This window comes from Carcharhinus amblyrhynchos, chromosome 7 (genome assembly GCF_965287045.1).
Source record: "Carcharhinus amblyrhynchos chromosome 7, sCarAmb.v2.hapA, whole genome shotgun sequence".
Lineage (NCBI taxonomy): Eukaryota > Metazoa > Chordata > Chondrichthyes > Carcharhiniformes > Carcharhinidae > Carcharhinus > Carcharhinus amblyrhynchos.
Window position 1 is genome coordinate 5,744,664 of NC_137330.1, and position 26,402 is coordinate 5,771,065.

The 26,402-nt window shown below is 42.4% G+C and overlaps 1 protein-coding gene across 3 annotated transcripts in view; it reads right to left on the reverse strand.

The window, feature by feature from the left end:
* Positions 1-3,146: 3,146 nt before the first annotated feature.
* Positions 3,147-26,402, reverse strand: part of fbxo16 (F-box protein 16) — a 39,016-nt gene continuing 15,760 nt past the window's right edge. The window contains exons 4-9 of one of the 3 annotated variants that reach the window (XM_080191857.1): positions 22,516-22,722; positions 20,196-20,360; positions 16,918-17,117; positions 15,401-15,503; positions 6,876-7,101; positions 3,147-4,649 (exon numbers count right to left, since the gene is read on the reverse strand). In XM_080191857.1, coding sequence (XP_080047983.1) covers positions 4,582-4,649; positions 6,876-7,101; positions 15,401-15,503; positions 16,918-17,117; positions 20,196-20,360; positions 22,516-22,722 — 969 coding nt within the window. In that variant the 3' untranslated portion in view covers positions 3,147-4,581. Of the gene's footprint in view, positions 4,650-6,569; positions 6,721-6,875; positions 7,102-15,400; positions 15,504-16,917; positions 17,118-20,195; positions 20,361-22,515; positions 22,723-26,402 lie in introns of those variants that run through there. The other 2 variants (XM_080191858.1, XM_080191859.1) reach the window with 2 other exon arrangements.

Sequence of the window (26,402 nt, forward strand, 5' to 3'; positions counted from 1 at the left end):
CATTCTGAAACTTATTATCTAATCACCACCCTCTCAGGCAATTCATTTCAGAACTTACTAACTTGTTGATTTCAAGATGTTATTCAAGCCAATTGCCCTTCCATAGAACAACATACATGTAGTCCTCAATCTGTACCTGACAAAATCTTTAACAGCACAGAACGTAATAGTTAAAGTTTATTTATTAGTGTCACAAGTAGGCTTACATTAACACTGCAATGAAGTTACTCTGAAAATCCTCTAGCTGTCACACTCCGGCGCCTGTTCAAGTACACTAAGGGAGAATTTAGCACGGCCAATGCACCTAACCAGCAAGTCTTTTGGACTGTGCGAGGAAACCGGAGCACCCGGAGGAAACCCATGCAGACACGGGGAGAATGTGCAGAGCCCACACAGACAGTGACCCAAATCTGGAATCAAACCTGGGCTCCTGGCCCTGTGAGGCATAAGTGCTAACCACTGTGCCACCATGTCGCCCACACAGGGTGACACAGTGGACAATGAAAGCCAATGGTTTGGAAAGTTCTCAGTTTCTTAAGATTTATGGAGTGTTTCTATGGTTAGTGAAAAATTTATAAGCTTAACCACTGGAAAAGGTAATAACCACCTTTACTAAATAATCATTTTAAGTTTCAATCAGTTCAGCTCTGAGTTCTCGTAACACCACTTACAAAAATGTGAGCCGGATAAAATTCTTACCTCTGAGTCAGAAGATTGTGGGTTCAAATCCCATTCCAGAGACTTGTGTACAAAGCCTAAGCCAATACTGAGGGAATGTTGCAATATCAGAGGCACTGTGTCCTTTATGACACTTTAAATCAAGAATCAGGGCACGATCTTAACAGCCGTTCACAGCACGCTCCCACTGCAGTGAGATCGGAGAAACTGGCAGCCAGCTGGGAACATCCCACCAGCTTAAATACTGGTAAGATTGCGAACACAGTCTCCCTTCTTAGGTAGATGTAAAAAAGATCATACAACACTATTTGAGGAGCAAGGAATTTCTCCCTGGTTCTCCGGCCAACATCTATCCGATAACTAGCATCATTTAAAAAATAATCTCGTCATTATTACATTGTTGTGTGTGGGACATTGCTGTACATAAATTGGTTCATGCATTTTCTACATTTCATTGATTGTTAAGTGCATTGTGGAGGAGATCTTGTGGGCAGTTGATAGTGACCCTGCCCTGAACCAGAAGTCAAGTCCCACTCTGACACTTGATGACTACATAGAACATAGAACATTACAGCACAGTACAGGCCCTTCAGCCTTCAATGTTGCACCAATCTGTGAAACCAATCTAAAGCCCATCTACAGAACTACATCTACAGATTACAGAGGGTGCATTTATAGCTTGGTCACATAGGTTGAGTTTCAACATGTAAATCCCTCCAAAACACCTATGGCAGGCAGTAAGAGCCATTGAGCCTCTTGGTTAGCCACGCTTGTTATGGCATGGTGCCTCTGAATTTACAGCCTCTGATGACAGCTCGCAACCTATTCCAGGAAAAATCAGCTATGGAAACAGACATAAGCATGTCCTTCATCTGCATCACATGCCTCGAGGTGCAAGAGGAGAATGAAGAAGAAGGAAATGCCTTGGATGGCATATGGTTATGCAAGCTGTTTCATAAATTCTTTCTTTATTGTTTCTGTATAATTCTTTTTATTCATTCATGGGACATGGGCATTACTGGCTCGCCAGCATTTATTGACCATCCCTTGTTGTCCTTGAGGAAGGCAGTTGAGACTCAACCATATTGCTGTGGTCCTGGAGTCGCATGTAGGCCAGGCTAGGTAAGGATAGCAGATTTCCTTCCCTAAGGGCATCTCGACAACTGATAATGGTTTCATAGTCATCAGTAGATTAATTCCAGATATTTTCCCACCATCTGCTGTGGTGAGATTCAAAGCTGGGTTCCTAGGACATTATCAGGGTTTCTGGATTAATAGGCTAGTGATAATATCACTAGGCCATCACCTTCCCTAGAACTTGGTGATCTGCTCCTGCTTTTTGATATTTATTTGTGAGTTATTGTTTATTAAGGTTTCATCCAGATACTCTGTAAGCGATGATTGCCCACCTGTGCGTCCCTCATTCACTCAACCTTCATGCATTGTTCAAATTCCTCAGTTTTCTTTGTGGTAAGGGTATAATTGGAGCAAAGGTTTCTTTTTCTTTTGCAACCATGAAGTAATTTCGCAGTTTACATTTTAATCTTTCAGTGGCCTGTGGCTCCCCACCGAAGAACTTTGGTCAGCGATTCAAAATGTTGGTCCCTCATCCAACCTGCTGATAGCTGAAGATTTCAGGCAGAGCAATGATTTGTCAATATTCTCTGAGTGACTGACTAGAGAAGAACATTGCCAATGATGTATTGTTCTTCTGTGGACAGCAGCCTGGAATGTGACTGAATATAGCACTAATCTCAGTAGACTACTGTCAAGTTAAATTAATGGAACAATATTCTTCAGACTGTGAAATAAAATCCAACCAGGGCTTTGTGTGCATTTGAATTCAATTTAAAAATTATAAAAAGTGACCATGAGGCTGTGAGATTGCCGATTGGTTCACTGATGTGTGTAAGGGAAGGAAACATCACAGCCATCCTAATCAGATCTGGCCTTTTTGTGACTCCAGTCCCACAGTTGATTCTTATTTAGTGGCCTAGCAAAGTCTGTCAGTTGTTGTAACTAGAGACAATAAATGTCAGCATTGCCAGCGATGCTTATATTCCAAGAAGGATTTTTTTTTAAAATGAATTTGCTGGGGGTGGGGATTGCAGGGGTTCACCAGAATATTTTATTTATTATTGTCACAAATAGGCTTACATTAACACTGCAATGAAGTTACTCTGAAAATCCCCTAGTCACCACACTCTGGTGCCTGTTCAGGTACACCAAAGGAGGGTTTAGTATGGTCAATGCATCTAACAACATGCCTTTGAACTGTGGGATGAAACCAGAGCACCCAGAGGAAACCCATGGAGACATGGGAAAAACATGCAGACTCCGCACAGACAGTGACCCAAGCTAGGAATTGAACCCGGGTCCCTGGCGCTGTGAAGAAACGGTGCTAACCACTGTGCCACCGTGCCACCCCATCTCATAAGGAATTGTTTGATGCTGGTTGTGACTACACTGACACCAGTTCCTCTCTGGAAATTTGACTGAGTCAGCTGCAGTAGCAGGTTTTATGATAGTATGGGTATTATGACTCAGGCCATTTTGTTGTCATTGTGCCATGATTTTCCAGGTGGGAAGTGGGAGGGGAATGGGTGGGGAAGTGGTGATATATTAAAACTGATCCGAATTGGAAACTCTGGCTGAATAATTCCCCTCCCAATCTGAAGCTTATTGAGCCAGCAGTAAGGGCAGGGTAAATCCAGCTGCTCAGAAGTGATGAGAGATTGAACCAAAACATCGCTACATATCTTGTTCTTCCAAGGAATGCCAACATCCCAGCAATTAACTTAAAAAGGTTTACTATGTATTGTTCTAATTAATGATTCATTCAACAATCATGACTTAAACCATTTATTTGAGACAATACATTCGAAAGTCTACTCAACTAACTTTATAGCAATCATTTATACTTCACTCCAATCAATTAATCATAATGTCATCACACTGCAATAGAGTTCACATCGTTTTTTAAAAATGCAATACAGCTCTTTGGAAAATGCACGATCTCTGTGGCTAGGAGGAAGTAATTGTAAACATAAGCTTTGAAAAAGGTAAAATGATATTGTGAATATTTTATTCCTCTTGGAGTTTCCCCACACAGGGATTGCAGACCTCAACTAACTCTGCACAAAAGCCTCTGCTAGCAGTGGCAATCAGCTGCAGGTTTCCATCCCTAACTGGGTGTTAGCTTCTCTTTCCATTTGTACTCTATTCTCACACATCAGGTGATGTCCAAAGCTCAGTAATGGATAGGACAAGAGAAGTAGACAATATTTTATTCAATGTTCCAGGCTTTGTTGATATGCTTCTTAATAATATGAGACACACTATAAAATGTACGGTGGCACAGTGGTTAGCACTGCTCCCTCAAAGCGCCAGGGACCTGGGTTCAATTCCGGCCTTGGGTCACTGCCTGTGTGGAGGCTGCACATTCTCCCCATGTCTGCGTGGGTTTCCTCTGGGTGCTTCGGTTTCCTCCCAGTCAAAAAATGTGTGGGTTAGGTTGATTGGCCATGCTGAATTTACCCTTAGTGTCAGGGGGATTGCCAGGGTAAATGCATGGGGTTACAGGAATAGGGCCTGGGTGGGATGTGGTCAGTGCACAATCGATGGGTCAAATGGCTCCTTCTATATTATAGGGATTCTATGAAATGTCTTTAGTTCTCATTTTTGTTTCTTACTTTCACCAAAGTGAAACAAAAAGAAATTACAATCATTTAACCCAATCACTCAAAGTGTCGCACTTCATTTTGTGTAATTATTGGAGGTGTTAATATGTAAATCCAGCAGTTCCTTCAGTGTAGTCGCATTCCAGTTCACCCACTCTTTGCCATTCTGCTTTAGCTGGCTTGGCCCATTGTTGGGTTTACTGTCTCTGCTCCAGATGGCTTCTCAGTCTTCATCAGACCCTTTCTCCGATATGGGGAAATTCCATGGCTGACTCTCAAAGAGTGGGCACGCTGGAGGTGAAGTGGGAGCAGAGAACACAGCAAGATAGTTATTTACTTTTCTTTTTTCCTCTGGCTGTGTTATACTCCTCTTTTTCAAATAAAAAAGTGAGCAATTGTGCAACCCATCAGCCTCCAGAGAGAATAACATTAGCAATGATACAAGCACTGATCTCCCTAGCAGAGGCGCATTGTCCCATTAAAGTTAGCTCTCTTTTTTCACAGCTTCAAACTTGGGCAGAAATTAAGAAATGCGTAAGACGTAGGGATACAAACACAGTTTTATACTGAACACATGCAGCAATTAAAGGGTCATTTACAGTAAATGATAAATAAATTCAGCTCCAAGGCAGTGTATAATAAACATATTTGGTAAAGACTCTGCCTCTTGTGGCTTCTCCAAAGCACGGTTTACATTAATCCTGTGCATGCCAATGCCACACAACTAGGGGATATTCACAGTAACCTCATTGCAGTGTTAATGTAAGCATACTTGTGACACTAATAAACACATTTTAAAAAACCACATATCATCCAATCTTCTCTGCAGTATCCATTTCAACAGATAATGTTGATTATAACATAACAGGCAGCAGAGCGGCGCAGTGGTTAGCCCTGCTGCCCCACAGCTGCAGGGTCCTGGGTTTGATTCCCAGTTTGGGTCACTGTCTGTGTGGAGTTTGCATGTTCTCCCAATGGGTTTCCTCCAGGTGCTCTAGTTTGCTCCCGCAGTCCAAAGATGTGTGGGTTACTTTGATTGTCCCAGGATGCATAGGTTAGAGGGATTAGTTGCGTCAATACGTGCGGTTACGGGGATAGGGCCTGGGTGGAATTGTTGTCAGTGCAGACTTGATGGGTCGAATGGCCTCCATTGCACTCAATGATAAATGTTTTAGAAACAACAAAAAAACTTATTGTTTCAGCAACTTTCACACTAATCTGCTACCATATAACAACCTGACACGGTATCAAGCCTCCATATAGAGTGCACTGGCAGCAATAGAATAGTGAATCCTTTCACTATAAAACTAGATAGTTTTGTTGCTGTAAGAATGCACAGTGGATGGACCTTGCTTCTCTGCTAAAAGGAAACATCTGAAGAGTAAGAAGGTCATTGCTTCAAGCTCGAGAAACTTGAATACAAAATCTAGGCTGATGGTGTTCTACAGGGATCAGTGCTGGGACCTCTGCTGTTTTGTAAAAATATAAATGACTTGGAAGGAAACATAGCTGGTCTGATCAGCAAGTTTGCAGATGATACTAAGATTGGTGGAATTGTGGATAGTGCTGAAGATTGTTAGAGAATACAGCAGGTTATAGATAAGCTGGAAAATTGGGTGGACAGAGAAATGGTAGATGGAATTTAAACTGGACAAATGCGAGGTGATGCATTTTGATAGATCCAATTCAGATGGGAGCTTTAAAATAAATGGCAGAACAATCAGAAGATTTGGCACATGGAGAGATCTGGGAGTACAGGTCCACAGATCCTTAAAAATGGCAGCACAGGTGGAAAAAGCGATGAAGAAAGCATATGGCTTGCTTGCTTTCATCAGATGGGCATCAAGTACAGAAGTTGGCAAATCGGGTTGTCATAGAATCACAGAAACCCTACAGTGCAGAAAAAGACCATTTGGCCCATCGAGTCTGCACCGACCACAATACCAGCCAGGCCCTACCCCATATCCTTACATATTTACCCGCTAATCTCTCTAACCTATGCATCTCAGGACATAAAGAGGCAATTTTATCATGGCCAATCAACCTAACCCGCACATCTTTGGACTGTGGGAGGAATCCGGAGCACCCGGAGGAAACCCACGCAGACACGAGGAGAATGTGCACATTCCACACAGATAGTGATCCAAGCCAGGAATCAAACCCAGGTCCCTGGAGCTTTAAAGCAGTAGTGCTAACAACTGTGCTACTGTGCCACCCTTACAGTTACAGCTGTATAAAACTTTGGTTAGGTCACATTTGAAATACTGTCTCCAATTCTGGCTGTTTGTGGGATCTTATTTTGCACCCACTGGCTACGGCATTTTCAATGGTAGCAGTAGTGGCTTGAAACACTTTGGACATTCTGAAAATGCAAAAGGTGCTACATAAATGTACCAGCTTTTTAAAAATTTCTATTTCTGCAGCCTCTAAGCTAAACATGGTTTGTAGAAGTTGCTATTACCAGCGATGCTTAGGCAAGACTGTAAAGGCAACGCAGAGGACTAGCACTGTACTTACAAGGGGTGCTCCTCTGGGTCCGCAGGGAGGCTTTCTGCCCCCTCTTGCTCATTGCTGGTATGGCAGGTCGAACTGGTGCTGGGCGAATCCCAGCATTCCAGTCAGAACTCCGAGTTAGTGCCTTGACTTCCTCCTTGGAAACAATATCCCCCACTGGATCTTGATGTGCCCAGACTGGGCGCACTTGACGCTTCTGACTTGAGCTGAAGTCAAGAGACATGCACATCTGAGTACAAATCAAAGCCAAGAAACTATCAGCAGCGTTGGAAAATAGATACAAAAAATGGTTGAAACAAATGTGACCAATGAAAGGCAGGCAGCAAAGACAGAATGCATTGGTACAGTTGACAGAAAGAAGATAAAATGCCAGATTACTATAATCTGAGCCATTGTAACATGCCTTGTTGCACTTTTAAGTTAAGATTGGCAGAAAACACCTTCTCCTAAACTGGATGCAAAAATCCCACAGCATTTCTCAAAGAAGGGCAAGATAGTTCTCGCCAGTGTCCTGCCAATAACTAACCCTCAACCACTAATTCCGGATATGTGGCCATTATCTCACTGGAGTGCGTAGATCTTGCTCTGCACATATTGGCTGCTGTGTTTCCCTTCATTGCAACACTCTTCATTCTTATACTTCAGAAGTATTTCATCAGCTGTAAATTGCTTTGGGATGTCCTGAAGTCATGAAAAGGTACAATATCAATGGGAGTTCCTTCTCCCATGCTCTCATCATGTCACATGCCCACCTTCTCACCTTTACATTCTTTTTCTCCCTAGAATTGGTTCTAATTCAGACATCTATGCAATAGTCACCATTATGATGATCACAGAAAAGGACATAATTGTGACGAGAATCAAGTTAACAGAGGGGCTGAGAACAGAACTTGGGAAAGTAAAATGAGTAACGATATTGGCCTGGATAAGTGCAGGTCCAACAACACTCAAGAAACTGGATACCAGAGCAAAGCAGCTCACTTGATGGCACGCCATCCACAAACATTCATTCCTTCCAGCATGGGTGAACATTAGCAGCAGTGTGTACCATCTACAAGATGCACTGTAGGAACTCACCAAGGCTCCTCTGACAGCAGCTTCTAAACCCATATCTATAAGTTCAATGACTGCAGACACATGGGAACACCATCACCTGCAAGTTCCCCTGCAAGTCACTCACCATCATGACATGGAAACATATTGGCTTTCCTTTACTATCACTGGATCAAAATCCTGGAATTCCCTCCCCAACAGCACTATGGGTGTACCTACACCACAGCAGTTCAAGAGGGCACCTCACTACCACCTTCACAAAAACAATTAGGGATGGGTAATAAATGCTATCCCAGCCAACAATGCCCACATCTCACGAATGAATAAAAAATGATGTAGAACAACAACAACATGGAGAACATTTAAAACTGTGTTCAACAGAGTGCAGGAAAAATACGTTCTACTAAGAGGAAGGAATAATCTAAATGCTAATGGCTCCATGAATGAATGAAGACATAATGAACAACTGATGGTTAAAAATGAGGCATATATTAGGTACATAGACAGCAGAGAGAATCCAAAGAAATCAGGTGAAAGGTCAAAAACAAAGAGAAACTATAAAATTAAATGATCAAGAACGACAAAATAAGAAAATATTTCATAGGCATAACAACATAAAGAGGAGAATGTGAAAGGAATTATTAAGGGGTAGTCACGATAATACCATAGGTAACGATAGTGTGGTAGAATAGAGTCCCTACAGTGAAGAAGAGGCCATTGGCTATTGAGCCTTTACTAACTCTCTGATAGAGTGGGAGAGAGAGCTTGAGTAAAATAATCTATCTCCACAGCCCCACACATTTCCCATGGCTAATCCAACTAACCTACACATCTTTGGACACTCAGGGGAAATTTCGCATGGCCAATCCACCTAATCTGCACATCTTTGGACTGTGGGAAGAAACTGGAACACCCAGAGAATTTAGCATGGCAATGCACTTAAGTAGCATGACTTTCAAACTGTGGGAGGAAACCAGAGCACCCGGAGGAAACCCACGCAGACAGATAGGATAGGGAGACATGATATTGAATAATGAGATGAACAATATATTAAAAATGGGGATAATATTGAAGAAACAAAACAAACTCAAAGAGGATAAAAGCCCTGGTCCAGATGAATTGAACCTACATATTTTAAAATAATCTAGCAAAGAGATAGCAGAGGCATTACTATTCATAATTAATAATTTGTTTGAAAAAAATATATTGTGCCAGTGGGATGGTAGATAGCTGAAGTAATTACTATATTTAAGAAAGGAACGAAACATGTCCAGGTAATTATAAAGCAACCAGTTTAACATCAGTGGCAGAAAAAATAATTGAGTTCTTACTAAAGGAAAGAACATTTAGAAATTAGAAATGTAATAATGAACAGCAAGCATGGTTTTCAAAGGGGTAAATTTTGCTTCACAATTTTATTGAATTTTTGAGGAGTAGACAACTGTAATGTAGTGGGTGTAATTTATCTGGATTTTCAAAAGATTTGAGATAAGGTGTCCAGAATAGACTAATGAGTAAGGTTAGAGGTCAGGGGACCAGTGGTAGCACGGATTGCCATTTGGCTTCAAAGCAGAAAGCAAAGAGTGGGGAGTTATTCAGAGTGGCAGAAGGTGGGAATGATGTTCCACCAGGATCAGTGCTGGGGCCACTGATGTTCACAATTTACATTAACAATTTGAACTTTGGAATCAAAAGTACTTAATTCATAGATTGCACCAAATTGGGGGGAAGTCAATACTGAGGAGGATGAAAATAAACTGACAGGACAGACATATGGGGCAGGATTTTCCAGCTGCGCTTGCCCTGAAACCGGAAAGTCCCACTCGTGGTCAACGGACCTTTCCATGGTCCACCTTTTGCCCACTACAATTCCCGTGGTGGGCGGAACGGAAAGATTCACCCCAAGAAGTTCAACACAGACAATTGCGAGATAATACATTTTGGAACAAGTGTAGGGAAGCCACTCATTACTTGGAAAGTGGAAGTTTGGAGGGAAGGGACAAAGGGATCTCGGAGTGGAAATACATCGATCAATAAAAGTTGTGCCATCGAAAGCAAACTGAGCATTAGGTTTTATTTCCAGAGCGATAGAATTGAAAAGTAGGAGGTCATGCTAAACCTGTATCAATCTTGGTCAGATCATACCTAAGAGTCTCACATGCAGTTCTGGTTGTCACATTAGAACATAAAACATTACAGCACAGTACAGGCCCTTCGGCCCTCAATGTTGTGCTGAGCTATGTCCAATCCCAAGATCAAGCTATCCCCTCCCTATAATTCTGGACTGCTCCGCATGCCTATCCAATAACTGCTTGAAAGCTCCTAAAGTGTCCAACCCCACTATCACAGCAGGCAATCTATTCCAACCACTCTCTGAGTGAAGAATCTACCTCGGACATCCCTCCTATATCTCCCACCATGAACCTTATAGTTATGCCCCCTAGTAACAGCTACATCCACCCGAGGAAATAGTCTCTGCACTAACAATCCCTCTCATCATCTTATAAACCTCTATTAAGTCGCCTCTCATCCTCCTCCACTCCAAACAGAAAAGCCCCAGCTCCCTCAACCTTTCCTCATAAGACCTACCCTCCAAACCAGGCAGCATCCTGGTAAATCTCCTCTGCGCTCTCTCCAATGCTTCCACATGCTTCTTATAATGAGGTGACCAGAACTGAACACAATATTCCAAATACGGTCTCACCAACGTCCAGTATAGTTGCAGCATAACCCCACGGCTTTTAAACTCAAAGCCCCTGTTAATAAATGCTAACACACTATAAGCCTCCTTCACGGTTCTATCCACTTGAGTGGCAACATTCAGGGATCCATGGATATGATACATTGTCAATATGCTTGTCATAAGGAATTTGAGGCACTGCAGAGTGCAGAGAAGATGTACATGGATGATACCAGAAATGTGTGGTTATACAAGTCAGGAAAGGATTAATAGGTTTTTCCCTCTTTCAAATAATAAGTTGAAGAGTAATCTGATAGAGGACCTTAAATTTTTGAAAGGTTTTGATTGAGTGTATATAGAGAGAATGCTTCCTCTTGTGGGGAAGAGCTTAACTAGAGGCCATCCATGTAAGAAAATCACCAATAAATCCTACAGGGAATTCAGATGAAATTCCTTAACATAAAGAATGGTAAGCATGTGGAACTCACTACCACACGGAGAGGTTGAAGCAAATAGTGTAGATGTATTAAATTAAACTGGACAAGTATATGATAGAGAAGGGGGTGTAATGGTAAATTTGGATGAGTAAAGATGGGAGAAGCCTCAAGTGGAGTATAAGCACCAGCATGGACTGGTTGTTCAAATGGCCTGTTTCTGTGCTGTATATCCTCTGTAAGCTTATGTCATTGCTATGTGAAATCATCTGCTCCACAAAAACCTTTCATAAAAGATTGAAGATTTATTTGACATGAAAAATCCAGGGTATGGATTTTTCTGGCAATTTCTTCTCCAAATCTATTATCTTTGTTAAAAATGTTCTGCTCAGCTTCATTATCTCCTTACCTAATCTTCTGTTATTTTAACTTGGGCACCCTTGTATTTCAGCCCTTCATTTATAGTCTTATCTCTAACAAAACAAAACCAGACTGTTATCGCTGCTCTTACAGAGACGCAGTAATGGGGAACTGTCACTAGATGGCTTAAAAGCACCAATTTTAGCAAGCAAATGAGCTGACAGAGCAAACAATGTTAATCCTCACTCATATACAGCATCTCCACTATATCCTAGCACCGCAATTGGCCTCAGGGAGTGACCATAAGACCTAAAATATAGGAGCAGAATTAGGACATTCAGCCCATCGAGTCTGCTCCGCCATTCGATCATGGCTGATGTGATCCTCATCCTCATTCTCCTGCCTTCTCCCTGTAACCCTTGGTCCCTTATTGATCAAGAACCTACTTATCTCTTTCTTAAAGACACTCAATGACCTGACCTCCACAGCCCCCTGCGGCAATGAGTTCCACAGATTCACCACCCTATACTTTCACACCACCCATCTAGACTCGGCCTGTTGGATTTGGTACTGTGTTCACATTGGGAGTAGCACAGGTCAGGTTTGAGGGTTGCTCCCTGCTACATCCTCTTCCTTGGTCCTTGTAACTTTTTGCTTGCTCCAGAGTCTGGAATGTTTTTTTCCAATAAGCTTCACTCATTTTTAAAGACTTGTGATGAGTGGGTAAATAGGCACTGCTTGCTGGTGTTGATAAATGGTGCTAAGTCCACAGATGCCAGTGTTACTGGCAGAGGACTGTCCCTTTGCCTCCAACATTCCCACGTGTGCTGCTAGGTTTTACTTGGCCCAAGAAAAATGCTTTCAAGCCATTGTTTTAGAAAGTATCTTAGGGGAATTTGCTTATTTGCTAACTAATGGAGCGCTGGCCCTTTTTTCAAGGGGTGGAGAATATAAAGCATAGGAAATGCTGCCCTCACTTGGAGCACTTTATTCGGTTCTGGACTCTCTGTACTTCGGTCTGAATTGATTGGCCTAGGAAGGAAATTGCACAGATTTAGCTGAATAATATCAGGGGTAGAAGAGGTATATTTTGAGGGCTTGGGTTGGATTCAACTTATTCAGAGAATTGGAAGGTGATCCTATTGAAGTGTATTCAAGTCCCAGGAGGCAGAAGTGCTAGTGTCCACTCCAAAGTGGCATTGTTGCAAAGCATCGACCCCATGAACCTCCAAACTATCTCCTAGGGTTGAAACATTCACCTCCACTGCCTTGGCTCTTCTAAGAAATCACCAAATTTCCCACTTCCTCTAATTAGAATCTGGGGTGTGAATTCTAATCCTACCATGGCAGCTGGGAGAATTGAAATTAACGAATTAATTAATCAATTATTTAACAAAACTGGAATTAAAAAGGTAGCCCTGTTAATAATGATCATGAAATTACTGGATTGTTGCAAAAAAACCCATCTGGTTCACAACTGTCTACCAGGGAAGGAAAGCTGCCATCTTTATCCTGGCCTGGCCTACACATGTCTCCACGTCCACGGCAATGTGGTTGACTCTTGCTAGGCCAGTTCAAAGTACACTCAGTTATATTAAACAGCTGCAGAAAAATGTACTGTAGTTCACCTACACCATATGGCTGCAACAAATCAAAAAGACAGCTCAATATCACCTTCTCAAGGGCAATTATAGCTTGGTATTAAATGTTGGCCTTACCAGCAATGCTCACATCCCAAGGGCAAATATTACACTTAGGTCTTACAGCTGGGGATCCTCTCAGAAGAAGTAATTACAATATCGTTGAATTTAAGATACAGATGGAATGTGAGAAGGTAAAATCCAATACCAGTGTCTTGTGCTTAAATAAAGAAGCCTGCAAAGAGATGAGGGAAGCATTGGCTAAGGTAGGCTGGGAGCAAAAGCTTTATGGTGGGACAGCTGAGGAACATTGGAGGACTTTCAAAGTGATCTTTCACAGTGCTCAGCAAAAGTATATACCACTGACAAGGAACAACTGTAGAAAAAGAGATAATCAGCCATGGATAGCTAAGGAAGTAAAGGAGGATATCAAGTTAAAAGAAAATGCACATAAAGTGGCAAAGGTTAGTGGGAAACTAGAAGATTGGGAAATATTTAAAGGTCAGCAGAAAGCCACAAAAAAAGCTATAAAGAAAAGTAAGATGGATTATGAGAGTAAACTAGCTCAGAATATAAAAACAGATAGCAAACATTTCTACAAATATATAAAATGAAAAAGAGTGGCTAAAGTATACATTGGTCCTTTAGAGGATGAGAAGGGGGATATAATAACTGGAAATGAGAAAATGGCTAAGGCATTGAACAGGTATTTTGTGTCGGCCTTCACAGTGGAATATACAAATAACATGACAAAAATTGATGACAGGAAGGCTACGGTAAGCGAGGACTTAGAAGCTATCATTATCACAAACAAAAAACAGAGAACAAAACAGCCCGGGAAACAGGCCCTTCGGCCCAACGAGTCCACACCACCATTTTAACATTATGAGTCCCCTCTCCACCCATGACCCTTGTCTATGCTTATGGCATTCCACATCGAGGGAAGACTAATTTAGGGACAATTTGTTACACCAATCAGCCTAATAGCACATCTTTGGGGTGTGGGAGGAAACCGCAGCACCCGGAGAAAACCCATGCAAGCACGGGGAGAATGTGCAAACTCCCGCAGACACCGGCCCAAATCCATGTATCTGCACAGCAAACAGTGATAGTCACTGAGCTGCCATGTTGCCCAGCATCTGGTCCAGTTTAAGCGTACACTAACGACGTGAAGTACTAGGCTATTCTCAAAACAACCAAGAGCAGCCCTCGTACGACCCATCGCGTGTATGCCCCTTGTTGGACAATAAGGCGGACCGAAGCACCTGTGGATTAAAAGAGAAAAACATCAGTATCATCCACATCCTTATACACACATTCAAGGGAATCCTCAAGTGAAACAAGCGAGCCAGAAAATATGTTGGAAGGTCCATTGGAATCACGAAAGAGGTAATGTTGGGAAAGCTAATAGGACTAAAGGTAGACAAGTCTCCTGGCCCTGATGGAATGCATCCCAGGTACTAAAAGAGATGGCAAGGAAATAGCAAATGCACTAGTGGTAATTTGTCAAAATTCGCTGGACTCTGGGGTGGTTCCTGTAGATTGGAAAACAGCAAATATGACACCACTGTTTAAAAAAGGTAGACAAAAGGCGGGTAACTATAGGCCAGTTAGCTTAACTTCTGTAGTAAGGAAAATGCTTGAATCCATCATCAAGGAAGAAATAGCGAGACTTCTGGATACAAGTGGTGCCATTGGTAAGATGCAGCATGGGTTCATGAAGGGCAGGTCATATTTGACTAATTTCGTGGAATTCTTTGAAGACATTACGTAATAATGGGGAACCTGTGGATGTGGTGTACCTGGATTTCCAGAAGGTATTTGACAAGGTGCTGCACTAAAGACTGCTGCATAAAAGAACACAATGTTATGGGTAATGTATTAGCATGGATAGAGAAAGCAAAGAGTGGGGGTAAATGGGTATTTTTCTGGTTGGTGATCAGTGACTAGTGGTGTGCCTCAGGGATCAGTGTTGGTACCGCAATTGTTTACGATTTACATAGATGATTTGGAGTTGGGGACCAAGTGTAGTGTATCAAAATTTACAGATGACGCTAAGATGAGTGGCAGAGCGAAGTGTGCAGAGGACGCTGAAAGCCTGCAAAGGGATATAGATAGTCTAAGTGAGTGGGCGAGGATCTGGCAGAAGGAGAGTAAAACTGGTCTCTGCCAAAAATGGGGTAAAGCCAATAGCCACAACCAGATGCCTGTACCTGTGCCCCATTTCCTTTCCATTGAAAAATCAATGGAATAGTGGGTTTCTACTTTACCACACGCCACTTTGTTCTTTCTCTAAACACCAAATTTACCCTCTTCAAAGTTCCTAAGGTAAAGTGAGGAAGCCAGTACTAGCAAGCCTACCAAAGATTTTGCTTTCCTCATTTTGTAGTTTGCTGATGGATGCTTCTTTCTTTCACGAGCTTGTCGGCCAAGAGCAGCGGGGGCTCCGACTGCCTTCTTTCTCCTGGGAAAATAAAGCAGCTCTCATTCAGAAACAAGAATAATACAAGTTAAAGACATATTAGTTAAATATTAAAGTTGCAGAATAAGTAGACAGCAATGCAGAAGAGCAGATGAAAGAGGTGCAGGGCCAGTCCATTACCTATAGGGAAGTTACGTGGAGGATATTTATTGCTTTATGACCAATTTCAATGAACAACAAACTCTGTGAACTTATGCCAAACATCAAAGCATACACCGGATGGAAAAGTGGAACAGCCTATTCTTTCTGCTCAAAATCAATTCATGTTTTTGACAGTCAGGCCAATCAATTTAACTATAAATAACTTAAATTATATGATCAAAGATCATTTTATACATAAAGTTGTTAGTTTTTCAGTCTTTTAATTTGGGGTCCTCTGTACAATTGAACCCAAAATAAGTTATTTATTACTTTAATAGAAATGTGAATTAATTATAGAATCACAGAATCCTACAGTGCAGAAAGAGGCCATTCGGCCCATCGAATTTGCACCAACCACAATCCCACCCAGGCCCTATCTCCATAACCCCATGTATTTACCCTAGTTAGATCCTTGACAATAAGAATCAATTTAGCATGGCCAATCCACCAAACCTGCACACCTTTGGACTGTGGGAAGGAACCGGAGAACCCAGAGGAATCCCACGCAGACATGGGGAGAATGCGCAAACTCCACATGGACAGTGACCTGAGCCGGAATGGAATCTGCATCCCTAGTGCTGCAAAGCTGCATTGCTAACCACTGTGCCGCCATGCCATGAAAACTTTTATTTAAATTTTTTACTTCTATTAACTCCCCCACCCCATAATCGTAACTCCTCCCAGCAGCAGACTATGCTTGATTCAAAGGCAGAGAAGCAGAACTGGTGATGGACATTGGCTATAGCGTGGCAGCCAGAAGATCACCAACCTCATAAACAGATGGGAAAAGAAAACACGCTTTCCTTTCTTGGCTTGTTCTCACGTCCTAGCACCACTCCCACTCTCACACCACCCCCATGGGAAGGAACCAGGAGTTGGAGCCTGTGACGAACTCTTCAGGCCCCATGTGAAAGAGAATAGGAGCAGGAGGCTTTTGCTGCTTCTTCTTGAAATCCCATTCCTCTACGTATTCTTCAGGTAAACCTTCAGAAACACAGGCAATATGGCTGGGAATATCCCATTTAGGTGACTGGCCCTTTGCCTTCCTCCTCAGTGAAAGTTCCAGACCTCACAGAACAAGGTAAAGGGAGTAGAGTGACCTTTTGCAATCGGACTCCCTGGGGAGTGATGGAAGGCTCTTAAATCCATGAACACCTGGCAACAGCCAGAAATCACTCATGAGTTGGAACAGCAAAAATGACCCTCTCACATAATGGTTGCTCCCTTCCCTGTTAGTTACCCAAAACTTCCTTACGCTTCGTCAATGGGGTCACAGTTGTCCAGGTAGTTGAAGCGCACGGTGTCTGTTGGATGTCGGTCTGAGCCACGCCAGGGGGGGAGCTCCAGCCGCATTTTCCCACGCAGGGATCGTGCTGTTTTGAGCTGCTTCTGGTCCGCAGGATCCTTTGGTAATGGATGGACGTCCACCGCAATAAATTCATCTCTAGGTGGAATCTAGAAACAGGCGAAATGTTGAACGTTAGACATGCTTGTGGAATCAGTCCCAGGGGTCGTTCATTTTGATGTTGGAAAGAGGAGGAAGTCAAGTTAAAAACTCCTCCACGACCTTCTGAAGAACATAGTCAGACAAAGCTGATTTCTACTATTCACCGGTTGGCATGGATTATATTCCCCCACCATTAGCATTTTTTACATGTACTGCCCATACCAGCGCCTTTTGCAACTTGCAATCCAGTTGGTTGACCAGTAGCATTGGTTCCTCTCACAGAAGCCACTGCTGAATGCATTCTCAGCCACAGAATTCATGACTATTACATTCAGATTTTCACACATGTCCCAAAATTCACCATTTGCAAATTCTCTTCCACGGTCCATTCCTAATCCTGTTCCCACACATTTCTCCATGACCTGGCCAATAATGGTCTGTTTGTGCTTGCCATTTATTACCGTAAGCAGACTAAATCTAATTGTCACATCTACAAAAGGTGTAGCAAAAAAATACCCAATTCTTTTGTTTAGAATTAGGAGAGCAGTGTGGCACCACATGAGATCATCTGAGGTAGGATTTACTTTGGTAATCCGGGTTATTGTAAGAGGGGCAAAGGGAACAGAAAGGTCCAGATAAAGTCAAAGGACATGAAGGGAAAAGTGGGATTATTCAACATGGGAATCAGACAATAAAAACCCATTCCTCACAGGCCATCAGAATAAATTATGAATTTGTGATTACCAACATTGTGATAGAAGATGATGAAGAACTATGTGCATTGCATATGCATATATTTAATGGGGTAGAGCCACAGGGACAAGATATAGTAGATCTGGTGTTAGGCATTAGTGGAAAATTTACTCCTGATACACAAGAAGGGACTATTTTATTGAGGTCAGCTGCCCAAAGTGGGTTCCCAGGTATCATATTGTCCAGAAGGATTGCATACCTGGGGGATGCAACAATAATGGGACAGGATGATTGAAAAATACAAGAATTGGCTGAATGTCCAGGATGATGGACAAGTCATGAAGGCCATGGGCTGGAAGCAGCAAGTACCAGAACATAAAATAAGGAAGCGTAGCCCAAGATGCAGTGATGGGTTGGGTGATGAATCCCAAGTGAGGAAATGTTCATGTATGGAGGATAGGGCCACAGACAGATATTACGGGGGATCTAATAGTAGAAGCGTAGAAAGACTTCAGTCAGAGTACGAGTCACAGTTTGACTGGATATAATAGAGTGGAGAATAATGAACCATCACAATAACATAGCAGAATCAGAGTCCTCATGATTGAAAGGCTAACATGTCAGGAGAAAAAGCTATACAGGAAGCTAATTAGAGGGAGTTGGAGAGAGCTTGGTGTATATTCAGAAGTTGCAAATAGGGCTCAGCCAGCGTTGTCACAGTTTTGTCATGTCAGTGGGTCTGCAGGAAAAGGTCCTGTTGGATGGAACTCAGAAGGCCAAGGCTAAGTCAAGGCCCGGGGATTTGAAGAATACTTAACAGGAAAAGAAGTCAAAGTAGACTAACCCATAGTAGTTAAGGTAACTTTGATTTTTTTTCTGGTCCTTTTGGCAATGTTTTCATGGTAATGGTAAGTTCATAGATAAAAGACATTTCTGCTGTGATCACCTGTAGAGGGAAGTACTTCTTAAAGTTCCAAAGGAGGAACCAGAAGTAGAAGCTGAGTAAGTGTGTATATGGTTCCAGAATGTGATACTTTTCACTGCGATCAGTGTCATTAAAGTTGGTTTGTCTCCAACTGAAGATAGATCCTGCCAAGTTTTATTGATACCATGGTGGGAAACTAGTAGGCATGATGCACTTTGATGATTTGCTATAGGATGGCATTAGTGAGTTTCAAAACAAAGTTACTGTCAAGAATAGAACAGGTTTTAAGGTTGGGAGTCAGGCTAATGGCACTTTTAAATATATTGGATTAGAAATAAAACAGTATGGGTCTGAGGTTACTTTACAGCAGCAATTTTATTTAGAAAGTGTGAGCCCTATTGCTACAGCAGCCAGTATAGGGATTGAACCCATACCATTAGCATCATTTTGCATTTCACTCTAGCCAACTGAGCTAACTGGCCCCATAACAGCACTGCCAGAAGTGACATTAAGCAAACAAACATCCCCCCATAAGGATTCCACAGGTGTAACAACCTTAAACCAGCATAGAGCTTCACAAACATCTTAGAATTATGTCTTGTTCAATTTTTTATGTGTGCACCCCTTGTGACTGGGAGTTCAGTCAGTTAACTGGACCAATTTAAAACTGAAATTAATATACAATACTCCTGGGATGTGTATCATGATTTGCCAGCTGGTTCTCGAGCTAAGATAAAGGGACACTTGTGACCGCAGCTTCCACAATTTTCCACTTTAAACATATTACTAATTTACAAATGCAGCAAAAACAAAGAGTGCCTGGTCTGGGGATCTGTCACAGCATCAAATACTTCCATTTAAAAATGAAAACTAATTGTTCTACAAAATAACTCATAATACATTCATTCTGATAAGTGCTTATAATATACAACAGGCATATTTTTAAATTCATTCATATTTATATTTGTTTAATAGGCCTGTAACAGTACTGGGGAGTCAGTTAGCTCAGTTGACTGGACAGCTAGTTAGTGTTGCAGTGATGCCAAGGTTCATTTCCCGTACCAGCTGGGTTATTCCTGAAACTTTGCCTTTCCAAGTTTTGTCCCTCGCCTGAGGTGTGCTGATCCCTCAAAGGGGATAGGGTTATTTTTGACAAATACACAAATAGATGGGAATAGAGGGATATGGTCCTGGGAAGGGAGGGGGTTATAGTTCAGACAGACAGCATGGTCGGTGCAGACTTGGAGGGCGGAAGGATCCTATACTGAGATTTTCTTTGTTCTTTGTTGAGAAAGCAGTCTATGGTCATCTGGGACTATGGCAACTTTACGTAACATTATATACAGTAATATGACAGTTGGTCTTTCCTTAGAAACAGCTTACAACTTTTCCCAGACACTCATACAGGATAATTACAGCAATCAAATTTACATGTGAACTTTGATGTGCATTGGAATGTGTTACTAACCGTTGGTTTGGTGACATTCAGTTCCTTCACCATCTCAATGTAGTGCCTCTTCCAGATTCTTTGCTCATAGAGCGTTGGTGTGAAGCTGATGTACCAACCCAATCGCAGGCATTTTGGCATCCAAAGCTGGTCCAATTCTGCCAAATCCTTCCAATGCCAGCTCACCTAGTGTGCCACAGAAAGGACAGTAAGAAGTCTCACAACACCAGGTTAAAGTCCAAAAATTTATTTGGTAGCAAAAGCCGCTAGCTTTCAGAGTGCTACTCCTTCATCAGGTGAGTACATAATTCATTTTTGGTGAGATCTGATTTGACTTATTATTGTCACATGTATTGGTGTACAGTGAAAAGTGTTGTTCTTGCGCACTATACAGACAAAGCATACCGTTCTTAGAGAAGGAAATGAAAGAGTGCAGAATGTAGTGTCACAGTCATAGCTAGGGTGTAGAGAAAGATCAACTTAATACAAGGTAGATCCATTCAAAAGTCTGACGGCAGCAGGGAAGAAGCTATTCTTAAGTTGGTTGGTACATGACCTCAGACTTTTGTATCTTTTCCCCAGTGGAAGAAGGTGGAAGAGAGAATGTTCAGAAGCAGTAATGTACACGTGTAAATCTGTGTGTTCATTAGTATGAAAACAGTGAAAAGCTCTCCATACCATATTAAACATTTCCATAAGACACTGCTCGAGTCCCAGTACATCAGTTGCCTATCTGCACTGCACTAACACTATCTTCAAGGATTGTCATAGTAACAGAACAGAACAAGCCTTGGCTCAGTTCCTTCTCCTCTCACTTTGTGCAAGAAGTTTGCGGTTTGAATCCTATTCCAGAAACTTAGGTTGACACTCCCAGTCCAGTGCTGCGCTGTTGGAGGTTTTTCAGATGAGAAATTAAAGCTTTCTCAAGCAAACGGTTCAAAGAAAAGCGGATGTCCTTACCAATATTTATCTCTCAACTAACAATGTAAAATAGATTATTAATTCATTGCTGTGTGTGTGGGGCCTGTGGGATCTTGCCAGATTTTGCTACATTTCAATAGCGACCACACTTCAAAAGTACTTAATTGCATGTGAAACACTTTAGGACATCCTGAAGTGGTGAGAGCACTGTGTAAAGTTGAGAAGAATGTGGGCCTTACCAGTACCAGCCACACCCAAATAAGTTGGATGAGAGTTCTGAATTTACAGCTTCTGTTTGCCAAGTGTTCATTGTTATCCATAGAATCCCTACAGTGCAGAAGGAGGCCATTCAGCCCATCAAGCCTGCACAAATTCTCCAAAAGAGCATCTTACCTCGGCCCTATCCCCATAACCCTGTGCATTTACCATGGCTAATCCACCAAATCTACACATCGTTTGCAGACACACAACTCTCTGAAAACAAGAGTCAGATGCCACCTAAAAGAACTTCTATGGATTTCTCAGCAATTCCCCCATTCATTTGTCACATTGTGAACCAGCTGGTTTCACTGCAACTCTGTCTTTCACAAGGGCTTCCAATCTCTGCTTTCGAAGAACACGCCTTGGAGTCTTCACCCAAACAACTCTTTCTCTCAGATGGCTTCATGAAGATCCACCTCATGAGTTTTAACCTCATCTTCCAATATTCATCTGTCCTGGAGCGCCATACGTATTCAAGCTACCGTGCAATCTCTCAGATAGCCAGCTGCGCTAACAGAGCACCACTGCTTCATAGGTCGCCTTGGACGTCTGGCTTCTTGCAAGCCCATTTCAATTTCTGTCTCCTTTCTGCAGTTTTGCCCTTTTTAACTTGAAGTGTCTCTAGTAACTTCCCATTTCCCAGATTCCTGTCCTTATTCCTTGAGTTTGCTATTTCCCTGGAATTCTCTTCTGACCCATTCCCTGGTTGCTGGGAGTTTTGTGTTCTTCAGTTTGATGGACTACATTCTGTGGCCTCTCTTCATTCCTGTTACAGCAGTTTCTGCGAAAAGCTCCTTGCTTCTGGATTACCTTGTTCCAACTGAACTCTAACTACTTTCTGCTCATCTGTGACCTGTCTGTTACTCGGCAACAACCCAGTTTTTTATACCTTTTCTTTTGGGTCATAAAAGCTCATAACAATGGAGGCAAAGTTTAAAGTGAAACTAAACTGAAGTTCTTAACCCTTTCTTAAAATACAAATACAGATATACAAATCAAGCTTACCTAAGGCTATATCTTTTTCCTAATGGCAAAAAAAAATCACAAATTTCTTAAAACTGCATTTATTTCCTAACACTAGTGTGACTGCTGCAAGGAACCAAAAACAGTTTCTCTTTCTATTTTGAAAGTATCACATTAAACTTCTGACTAATGTTACCTGTGCGCAGCGGCAAAGGCTTCTTGGATCCAAAAAGGAGAAGATGTATAAAGCCAGCACTCTGGGAAGGAAACATGTGAAATCCAGAGCTTCTGCAGGAACTCTGCTATGCAAATATTGCTCACAGAACTTCAACTGAGAGGCAGAACATCTTTCAAAGAGGAGGAGAAGAATCTTGCGACGCTGTGAATCAGTCCACTTGTCAAACTGAATGAAGGAAAGTAAAAACAGTTAGTCCCACAACGTGGTGACAGCAGTCACATTGCTATAGCCACGATATCTGTTACATACTGAAATAGAGAGCAGTCACTATCCTTGCTTCCTTTCCCCTACTCTCTCATTCTCAACTTTCTTTCCCCATCTGGTCTTCCACCTTTTCCTTCCTCTCCCTTCCAATACTCCTATTCACATTTCTTACCTTCATTCTCTCTATCCCCTTTATAGTCCATTCTTATCCTTCCCTCCCTTCTTCCTGTCTATCCTACTCCTCCCTCACCACTACCCTATTTCTGTTGATCATCCTACAAAGTCACCGTACCCTGCCCTTCTACCTCTCCTCACCCTGCCTTCCAACATTTTTCCTCTCTGTCCCCCTTCTGTCTCCTCTTTATCTTCCTTCTCCCACTTGCTCGTCTGCCTGTCCCGGTCTCCTCCTCATTCTCTATTCATTCCTCTCCTGTTTCCCTGCCCTTCTCTCATCCTCTCTTCTTTATTCTCCTCTCCTCTGCCCTTTCCTTTACCCATCTGCTGCTCTAGTGTGCAATGTTACATGAAATTAACCAGCAATCTTCTTGAAGATAAAATAATTGGAAAAAAATTATAATCATAATTTGATATCAACATCTAGGCTTGTTCTGGAAAGGTCTTGTTCTGTTGATAATCTATTTTGGTTGCTGAATATCCATTTTATCTCATCTTCTCCTGCTTCTACCAAGTCATGAGAACTGCAGCTGAGTAGATGAGTTGGCATTGCAGAGGCCACTTAGAGATGAGTGCAGTGATCATAGAATGATGCTATTCGGCCCATCAAGCCCACACCGACAACAATCCCACCCAGGCTCTATCCCTGTAACCCCACGGATTTACCATTCTAATCCCCCTGACACCAATCAACTTAACTCGTGCATCTTTGAAGTTTGGGAGGAAATCCACGCAGACATAGGAAGAATGTGCAAACTCCACATACACATTGACCCAAGCTGGGAATTGAACTCAAGCCCGTGGCGCTATGAGGCAACGGTGCCAACCACTGTGCCGCGCTGATAAAGACATTCATGTAGGTATACCCCACTTAACTGGGAATTAACAACAATAAAGTCAAAGCACAATAATCCTGAAGGCTCACTTGGTAAGTCTCAGTTTGATTCCTGAGCTAAACCAAGTTAGCCGACTTCTGATGGTAGGCTTGGCTTTAGTGTCCTGAGTAAGGAAGTGGAGAAAGAATGATTGGTTTATTTGTGCAGCTTCTACTCCTGAAAGCGATCATAGTGAGTATGCCAAAAAGTGCCCAACACCTATTTTCCAAGCACATATTGCAACCCTTGGGAGAGCTGAGGGGAATGCATGTACTTTTGAGCTTGAGTCAGTGCCGGAAGGAGAGGAGGAGGTTTCCCATCACATGGCATAAAGAATGAAGACATAGCTAGGTCTCTATTAATCAGAAACGTACCCTATGAAAGTCAAAAATGTCTTTTACAATGGCCGAGGGTAAAGTAGTAAACTTGTCAGCTAGGGTTTCAGTGAATAGCTTTCCATTACTGCACCACATACTGGGAAAACAGGTATTAGAATCTGCCACCTAGCTTGTACAATTAGATATGATGAACTGGCTCAGACTTGTAATATCACCTGGGGGAAAACCTTATATGTGTGTCAGGATCAGATCCACGTACAATCAATACTAAGCAAATCAAAACCACAGCAAGGCCCCACATTCATTTTGTTGAGTAAAACAATCTCAGCTCGGACGTGACAGTCATGCTGCAAATGACATGGTGTCCAAGGATGCGCGTGGGAGGAAAATCAACCCACTGGCTACAGCAAGAGAATGAGTCAGAGTTAGATTGAACAGCCCCCGGCAAAAGGTGGGAGGTAGACCTGGCATTATGATAAATGATTAACCTGCACTCATTCTGATGGAGGCAGCATACCAACTTCGTGTTGTCTTCTCATCTGCATGATTGCTGCACGCAGTCAGCACTAAATGCATTGTTGGGTGCTGCACCGATCAGCAAAGGGTCCAAGTTCGTACAAGACTAGTCAGCTGACATTACTTAAAACCAGTCTGTACCTCTTGCAGGAAGATACATTATAGCTGGAGCAAATGTTTGAACTATTTGAAGAAAAGAGACTGAGAAGAAAATGAGTGAACTATGGCGCCACGGTGAAAATGTGCACTCCAAGGTTACATCATGCTCAGTTGTGTGCCTTGATGAAGGAGGTGTGGAAGAGACGATATGCAAACACCAAGTGACACTAAGGGCTGAGGTTCTACCTGTTCCTGGTGTTGTGAAGGATGGGTCTGGCCATGTTGCCACATTGCACTGTGCCGTATCACCTGTCCCTTGTGGAAAAGTTTGTTCAGAAGAAAGCCTTTGACCACAAGTCCATCAGACAGTGGTCTCCACGTAATGTCCTAGAGGTCCTGAGAGAAAAGGAGATAGTGGATCATGTTGCATGGTTCCCTGAGCAGACTGTCAGAGTCATTTGACAGAACGTCTGATCACCAGAACTTTCAACCAAGCACCAAGCTTGCCTGGTGATGAAGAGGACACTCCCAGTCAGATCCTTCATGCATGCCTGAAGTCTCCACATGCTGCCCTTGAAGCGGCTGCAGAGGAGTAGGTCGCACATCTCCTTGTGCAATGCGCCTTTGCAAAGATGGTCTGGACAGAGACGCAGTGTATTTGTCAAAGTTCATCCCAAGCAGCTTTGTAAATTCTGTTGTTGTAGGACTCTGTGCTCTAGGAGCTGTTTCCAGGGATGCAAGAGACAAACATCAACTGCTACAGGAGGAACATCAACTTGGTGAAAGCTGCTCTTTGTTTTGTCTGAAATTTGTTGATCTTCCAGTGCAAAGAGTTGTCCTCGGCCAGAGGCAGAAGGCTGGCACATTCCAAGAGTGCTACGTGCTGAGAGATGCACTCAAGCTTGGAGCAGCTACTGCCAATGCACGATGGGGAAAGACCACTGTGTAAGGCCTCTCACCTAATGTACACTGAAGGACCAGTAACTGTGTAACCATCCACCGCCCCCCCCGACACACACACACACACACACACACACACACACACACACACACACACACACACACACACACACACACACGGTACTTAATCCTAACTATATGTAACTGCAGTATCTCACAGAGCAACATCACAAATGTATATATTTTTAATAGAACTGCACCCTCTGTAACAAAAATATTGAAATGTTTATTATGTTCTCATTACTGAACTGAAGCACCTCAGAGTACATCTTGATCTCTGGAGACAATGGAATATCATTGCCCATTACTGTTAGGACAATTTGCAATGTTTTGTAATGTTTATTTCAGATATTTAATAAATAAAGTATATTTTGTGAAAAAAAGAGTGGGGAAGAGCAGTGATGTGATTGACCATAGTGTATACAAGGCCCTGTGGACAAATTGTATAAAAGCAGCAGAATCAGGCAACTTCCACTGCTCACCAACCAACAAATAATGACTCACAACTCACACCTCATACTGACTTTACCTCACACATAGCACTGCTGCAAGCCTCATACGCATATCTCACAGCTTATGCAGACTGCTAGATATTCAACCATGACAGCCACATTATCTAAACACATTGCACCATTATATTGTGTGCTATGCCTGAAGGCAGCTTCTTGACTCTCAGTAA